This window comes from Pungitius pungitius, chromosome 3 (assembly GCF_949316345.1).
Source record: "Pungitius pungitius chromosome 3, fPunPun2.1, whole genome shotgun sequence".
NCBI lineage: Eukaryota > Metazoa > Chordata > Actinopteri > Perciformes > Gasterosteidae > Pungitius > Pungitius pungitius.
The window spans coordinates 26,626,175-26,634,005 of NC_084902.1; the positions used below are offsets into that span (position 1 = coordinate 26,626,175).

General features: G+C 46.1%; 2 protein-coding genes across 2 annotated transcripts; both read left to right on the forward strand.

Moving 5' to 3' along the window:
- The first annotated feature begins 1,628 nt into the window (after positions 1–1,628).
- Positions 1,629–4,045, forward strand: LOC119201193 (cyclin-T2-like). The gene is made up of 6 exons (XM_037457032.2): positions 1,629–1,896; positions 2,416–2,497; positions 2,593–2,721; positions 3,374–3,434; positions 3,608–3,670; positions 3,787–4,045. Exons 1-6 carry the CDS (start codon positions 1,739–1,741, stop codon positions 4,023–4,025), a joined length of 732 nt encoding a protein of 243 aa, XP_037312929.1. The 5' UTR covers positions 1,629–1,738; the 3' UTR covers positions 4,026–4,045.
- A 1,064-nt stretch (positions 4,046–5,109) lies between these two features.
- LOC119200380 (cyclin-T2-like) lies at positions 5,110–7,518 on the forward strand. The gene is made up of 3 exons (XM_037457008.2): positions 5,110–5,347; positions 5,473–5,543; positions 5,633–7,518. The coding sequence occupies exons 1-3, from the start codon at positions 5,110–5,112 to the stop codon at positions 6,623–6,625; spliced, it is 1,302 nt and encodes a 433-aa protein (XP_037312905.2). The 3' UTR covers positions 6,626–7,518.
- The last annotated feature ends 313 nt before the right edge of the window (positions 7,519–7,831 follow it).

The following is a 7,831-nucleotide window of genomic DNA, read 5'->3' on the forward strand; positions in this document are numbered from 1 at the left end:
TTTTGCTCATGAAAATGTCTGAATTACTATTTCGTCTCATGTAGAATGTGTCAAGGTGCAAATGCAATTGTTTCCATTGAAAGTAAGACTTATTGTGAAGGCGGTAACCGGTGCTGGTTTCGGTGATGTTGCTGTGGAAGATGCACACCGCAGAAGAAAAACACACACACATATGCAATATTCAGCAATTTGCGACGTCGTGAAAATAGCCACACCGGGACCATATGAAAATAGCCATACCTGGGTATTTATATATATATATAATTTTTATTTTTTATTGGTCAGGGTGCGATAATAAAAATGTGCTTTCAAAATGTGGATATTTCCCGAACAGACTGAAAATGAACTCCATCCTGTAGCATGTATATTGTTATTGTCCCTACTTCGCTAAAGCTACGCTTCACATTGTCCATTGTTGTGATGGATCACCTGGGACCCGAGGGGCTGTTTCTCTGGGCCTCTACTGCCGTTCAGTGGTATAAAGAGAGAACTGCAGGCCAGACGATGCTGTGGGTATTATTGATAAGTGAGTCTTTTTTGTTCATTTAAGCGGTGTTTGAAGCCCCAACTCAACGACATCATCAACAACAACCTCACTTGTGTTCTGGGCCCCGTTTCTCGTACGTGGCTAACTGACTTATCCGGATAATTTTCAGTATGAGATGACGTAGATCAGGCTTTTCGGTTCCCCGAAGCAGGTTTCGATTAATCACCATAGCAACACATGGACGCAGGTTCATTTGAGCTGCTGCATTAGTTCATCTCTCCCCCGACAAAAAAGCAGCTCACTTCCTCATTGATGAAGGAGCGATATCAGTTAGATTCATGTTTTATAGGGAGACAGTTCTCCGACATCACAAAGACCCATTTTCACGTCGCGTTGACGTCCTGTACAAGCGCCATAGATGATGAAGACAGGAATCATTTATTTACAAGATTTTCTCGAGCCGTAACGTCACGTGATGAACACCACACGCTTAATAAGCTTTCACGTTTCACTGCTTCAATTGATCAAATGTCTGATTATGAATAATATATATATATACTGATTCGCACAGACACGGATTCACACACACATAATAAAAACTCCTAGCTTTATATGGTTATCAACACATACCAGAGGTGTCAAAAGTATTCACATTCATTGCTCAAGTAGAAGTATAGATACTAGGTTTTGAAAATACGTTTGTAGAAGTGGAAGTATCAACTCATCATGGGACATTTGATCGACTTAGTTGAACCACGCACGAGAAACAGGGCCCTGGTTCGCACATCGTATTGATTCAAATACACACTTGTGTCCTTGCTCTACGTGTCCCCAATAATAATTCAATACAGGGATACATTTAAAGAAAGTTTAAAAATAAACAATGTTTCCAAGAGGTCTCGTCTCGTTAATGCAAAGCACATGTTACCCCCGACGGTAAGGACACACTTGAATTACGACACCATTTTTAAAAACAAATGATTAAGGAAAACCCCGAGACGGACTATCACGGATGGTCAAAGTCCATCCGTCGTAAACATCTAAAAAGAACCCATTTATTTCTGCACAGACCTAATCCCACACATGCACCATTAAAGCACGGCCATGTGCACCTTCAGCCGCTAGTGGCGCTGTTCAGAAAAGGACCAACCGGTGTCGTTCAGCCTCGCTGCTCGTCTCGTCCTTCCGGTGCCCCCCGTCGCCCCACTCCCTCCCGACGCTAGCACCGTCGGGCTTGGCTGTGGGAGCGTAATGGCGGTGCACCGGGGACCCTCTACGAAATGGCTCTTCACCCGGGAGCAGCTCGAAAACACGCCGTCACGACGCGGCGGAATAGAGGCGGACCGGGAGCTTTCTTACCGGCAGCAGGCCGCCAACTTAATCCAAGACATAGGCCAGAGACTCAACGTGTATCCTTTCTGAAAGCGAGCGGCTAGCCGGCCGGGTTAGCTCGAGTTAGCGTTAGCTTGCTGTAGGGCCTGGACCACAAGGCCGGTTTGAAAATGTGTAATTACACCTCGGAAACACACAACACTTTTCACCGTCACGTACAAAACGTACTCCGACGATATGTGGCATTTAAACCAATTGTCTCTATCTGTATTTAGGCTATGTTCGCTAGAAGCATTTAGGCTAGCTTGCTAGCCTAGCTATTGTTTTGTCCCATTGTTAGCTTTGTGTCTAACGATATCAGCGACAAATAATTACAGATCCTGTTTTCTCTTGTGAATTAAACACACAGCTCCGTTATTAATGTTCTATTACGTGTGTGTACGAGTTGAAACGCGTGAATAGACTGTGGCTTTAACTTGCATGTTACACGTTTCGCTAGCTCGATGGTAACGTGTCACGGTTTTCTCACCATGACTGTTAGCCAGGATGTGATCACCGTATGTTCTCCATGTATTCCGCCTTAACTTAACACTCAGGTCTCAACTGATTATCAACACTGCGATAGTCTACATGCACAGATTTTATATGATCCACTCCTTCAGCAAATTCCATAGAAACGTAAGTACCACTGCAGTGTTGGCTGATGCCATAATTACGGGTGGCACCGGCTGTGAAAACTGAGCTGAGATCGTTTTTTCTCTCGCTCTCTTTAGGTCATTTCTCAGACAACGTTGTTCCTGGCAGCAAAAGTTGAGGAGCAGCCCAGAAAGCTGGAGCATGTCATTAAAATAGCCCACGCCTGCATTAACCCACAAGAGCCAGCTGTAGACACTAAGAGCAACGTAAGTAAACCGGGGACAGAGGAGCCAACTGGACCAAATGCAATTTATACCCAGTTGTGACGCTCTGGAGAGAAAAGACAAGGTTATCTACAGTGATTGATGAGTCGTTTGTTCTAGGGCCAAATGTCAGATTTTCTTTGAGCAGCATGCCGGTCAAATCCCAATTATGTGGGTTATGGACTTGTCCTGCCATGTTTCACTGAAATATCTTTAATTTTATACAATTTACGGTGTAATAAAGAAAATTCCTAGTTGTATACAGTTCAAAAAATTGTACGTTAGGGTTAGGCAATTTCTCTACTACGTGGATATAAAGTTGGAATCATGTCATGGTTGCATGAGATGTGATGTAAAAGCCAGTCTTACGAGTTTATGTGATACCCTTACATCAAGGTAAAAGCCAAGTTTATAATGTGATACCCTTACATCAAGGCACAGATCCAATGCATGTCCATCAATGCTTCCCCCACACATTTCAAGGCTCTGCTATGACGGTCCAGTTACGCTTTTGTATGCGAATGGCATAAAGTGCAGGAGTACCCTCCTCAAACCATCGTTCTTCACTACCCTTTACAGTTTTTGGCTGGCAGCGCTTTCATTTCGTAAAAAGTTGAATCAAGCCCATTTCAAATTCTTCATTGAACCCTTCCAGGCATTCCAGCAGCAGACACAAGAGCTTGTAGCCCTGGAAACGATAGTGCTGCAAACGCTGGGTGAGTGCTTTTAAAGCTAGTTAGTGTGGGTTTTGAACTGTGGTACTGCCAGCCATCGCAGCGTTAGTAATTTACTCACTAATTTTAATAAAACTACAAGGTCGCAGGAGACGCCGTCCTATGGGGCTGGCGCCAGTGGTTGATCATCTTCCTTTTAACATCTTCTTTTGCAGGTTTTGAAATAACAATTGATCATCCACACACAGATGTGGTGAGGTGTTCCCAGCTAGTGCGAGGTACAACCTTCTTTCTCCGCTTTTCTCACCTCTGAATCGAATGATTTACCTGCTGTTTTGAATGACTCAAAGAATCTGCTCAGTTTCTAAAACGAAACTTTCTCCTTCTTTTGCAGCGAGCAAGGATTTGGCACAGACTTCTTATTTCATGGCTACCAACAGGTTATTATCCTGTTCCCATTATTGCACTTTAATGGCACACTATAACTTCCTGTCCTGCAGGGCCCCCCTTCCTGTGTCCAACGCCCTGTTTGCGACCTGGGTCCCCGGGAACCCCCCAGTGTGGGGCAGTACCGGCCAGGCCGCAGTGTGCGGTGTATTGTACAAGGGCTCCCTGTTGGCACATAGGGGTTGAATGCACAATGTGGAGTGTAGTGGTGCTGTTTACCTCTCCAGGTTGTTTGGTACAGAGTGCATATGTCTAAAGCGAGAACTCATGGTAGCCTGAATATAGATTGCCGCTAAAGATTCTTAAACTTATAGAGTGCTTTGGTAAGTATAGTTTAGTTGCTTTTTCAATTTTTTTTGTTTGTACATTTTTCACCCTAAAAGCGCTAACAATCAAACAAAATACACTGCAAACTGCTTGTTCTGCGTGGCAATGCAATTAACAGTAGTTTTGGTCCTATTGCGCTGTTGAGATTTTCCTTTAGTTTTTAAACAGGCTGCCAGTTTAATGCAAGTCCAGGTTGAAGTGCAGTGAATAATAGTTAATAACTCATTTGTCAATAGGGCAGAATAATGTTATTTTAGTTAAAAGTTTGGCATGGTTGGTGTGTTTCTCCATGACTGGGTGACATTACAGAAGATGCAAACGTTTCTGTTTGAAGTTATGTTGCACGTAAGATTGTAAATCATGTTGATAATTCAACTATTCACCGCAACGCAGCCTACATTCCAGCACTGTTTAATGTCCTTAAATGCCACTCAAAACAACGTGCCAACTCAATTTCTGCTCTGGTGTTGTAAAGCAGCCTAGCGGGAGACGTTGTTCTCTCCGCCGGTAGAAGTGCGTCTGAAGTCCCCGTTGGACTTTCAGCGTGATTCTGAGATCCTTTAACACGCAGGAGCCAGTTTGCAGTGTAGTTTGGGATCCAAGGTGCACAGCGCTCAAGGGTGCAAAACGCAGCACCATCCCATGTGTGATGTGACTACTGCATTTACCCTAATTCATGTGACTGGATTTAATATAATTTGTGTATTTATCGTGATTGCCAGTAGTTAATGCTCATAGAGAGATTGAGAAACATGCCATGTTTTGTAATTTCATTTTAAAATGAAAAAAATGTGGCTTAATCCACGTTCAATACACCATGGAAGTGTGTGTCATTCATACACCTAGGAACACATCCTAACAGTTTTCTTAGCTGTTCCTGTACACTAAGGTAAGTAATGTGAAGGTATTGCTTTGATTATGTTGCCTCGATAAGCTGTCTAAAATGTTTATTACGTACGCATGTTTAATAAAAGGCCTCCAGTTGACGATGGTGTCGTCCTCTTTCCCCCTCTGCAGTTTGCACCTCACCACCTTCTGCCTGCAGTACAGGCCCACGGTGGTTGCGTGTGTCTGCATCCATCTGGCCTGCAAGTGGTCCAACTGGGAGATCCCTGTCTCCACGGACAGCAAGCACTGGTGGGAGTACGTGGACCGCACGGTGACGCTGCAGCTGCTGGACGGTGAGAGCTCTTAAGGACGGTCCGTCCGTCTCCTGGGACACGTACAAGCAGCTCGGCCTGTGTAGCCGTAAGAGTTGTGCCGTCTGCAGAGGCGATCACTGACTGTTCGTCTTCACGGTTTACAGAGCTCACTCACGAGTTCCTTCAGATCCTGGAGAAGACGCCCAGCAAACTGAAGAGGATACGAAACTGGCGGGTACGTCCTTATTACTGGTGTTGGGGGGGTGGTGGTGTTAGTACCAGTGTAGTGTCCGTATGTCACGTTGAGTTTTTGTTTGTTCTTAGGCCATCCAAGCAGCTAAGAAGCCGAAGACAGACGGCCCATCGGTGGACGGTACCTTCCAGGGGTCCTTGGACGGCTTTTCCGGTGTCGCCAGTTCCTTCTTCGCCTCCACCTCATCCGACTCGTCGGACATGCCCTCCCTCAACGGCATCGCAGCCTCCTACGGGTCCTACCAGCCGCTGAGCGACCACTTCTCCGAGCCGCCAGAGTTCACGCTGGTGAAACACGAACCCAAAGCCGCGGGCGGCAGCAAACACCAGCAGCTCGGCGTGAACGCAGCCGCTTTCCCGCGGCTGCAGAAAGTCTTGACTCTGGAGACGTACCGGGCGAAACACGCGGCGGCGGGGGACCCGGCCTCTCAGAATGGCGTGAAGGACGAGCCGGACATGTACGGGGCCCCTCCGGCCGCCTCATCGCACCACCACAAGAAGCGCTCGCAGGCGCAGCAGGGGGGCGACGGCCGGAGGGACAAAGGCGGCTCGAAAAAGAGCCGGCTGCCGCCCTCTTTCGCTGAGAACGGCTCGGCCACGGGCGAGGAGCTCAAGATGAGGATAAAAGTGTCGTCGGAGCAGACCGGGGCGCCGCCCGGCAAAGACAAGCACAGGGAGCACCGCCACTCCAAACACGGCCACTCGCACTCGCTCAGCGGGAGCAGCCGGGGGTCGATGGACGCCGCCTCTCTGTCCGCCAGGCCCTCCGACGGGGGCTCGTCTGGCTCATCTCGCAAGAGGCCTCACTCCGACGCCGGAAACCACCACCACCACCACCACCATCACCACAACAACCACCATCACTCCCACCATCACCACTCGTCCAAGAGCAGGAGCAAAGGGGGCCTCGGCTCGTCCCACTACTCGGCGGAGGGCGGCGCCAGGATGGCGGAGCACCACGACGGGAGCAACGGCGTGCTGCCTGCCAACGGACAGCACACAGACTACAAAGACACTTTCGACATGCTCGACTCTTTACTAAGTGCCCAAGGAATGAACTTGTAACCTCAGAGTCCGCAGCGTGGGCTAGAATTAAGGTATTATGTTGAAAGAATTTTAAAAGATTTTATTTGTCTTAAGTTATCGCGCGTCGCCCCGTGTGTCGTTGTCCACACACTGACTCAACGATTCTCGTATAGCTGTCAGTGTAAGAAAAAAAGTGTAAAAAGATATGCATATAGCTGTATGCTACTAGCTTGCAACAAGGCGGCAGCTGAAATAATGAGATTCTTTTAGCTGACATGATTTTAATGTGCATGTTTGAAGTCAAACAGAAGTGAAGGCGGAGCTAGTGACGTTTACAGACAGTCCTTTTTTCTTTTTTTCCTTTTTGGTATGTTAAGACATTTTGTTCCACTGAAAATCTCAGGTCTTAAACTTTTTTGATAAAAGAACGAATCTTCCTCTGTTTGGGTTTTATTACCTGTATCCATGGAGATGCATCACCTCAACAGAACTCCGACGTCGGTCTTAGGAAACACTGTCTGCTTACCTTTTAAAGAAGGTGTCACTTGTTAAAAAAAAAAACCTAACAAATGTGAGGTAGACCTCATTTGCTGTCTATTTGCTTTGGGCTTCCGAAGTGCAGACTCTTTACAGAGCTACAAAGTACACGTTACATCTGCTGTGAAAGTGCATTTATGATACGGCTAAAAGCCTTGTGATGATACCTCGTCAATCGCTATACAGTATGATACATGTTATTAACTATCAGAAAATACAGATCTCTAAAATAAGAATGTGTATATAGGACTGTAGGTGAGATACCAACCTGTTGGTTTATTGCATCGGTCCAGACCTTCCTCCATTCAGTGTATCTTGAGGTCTAAAGCAGACTATGTATCGATGAACATGACACGATTTGTGTATTGGGAGCCCAAATAAAGGTGAAAACGTAATTTTTGCCCACCAGTTATTTTCTGCTCATAAACCATAACTATTGATTTTACCTTCAGCAGTGGTTTCTAGTTGGGAAGGGTAAATATTCTGTGGGGTGAACAAAACAAGCAACAAACTCATGTACTTATAGCAGGATCTACCAATACATTTCTCAACATGTCAAGTAAATAAGCAAAGTAGCCTGATTTAGTGCACTTGTCTGTATCAAAAAAGGTCATAATCACTGGTATGTATTGATGAACAATGAGTCAAATACTCATGTACAAGAAAACCGAGTCCATCGCCTTTCCTTGTATGCAAAGACCTCCTCCC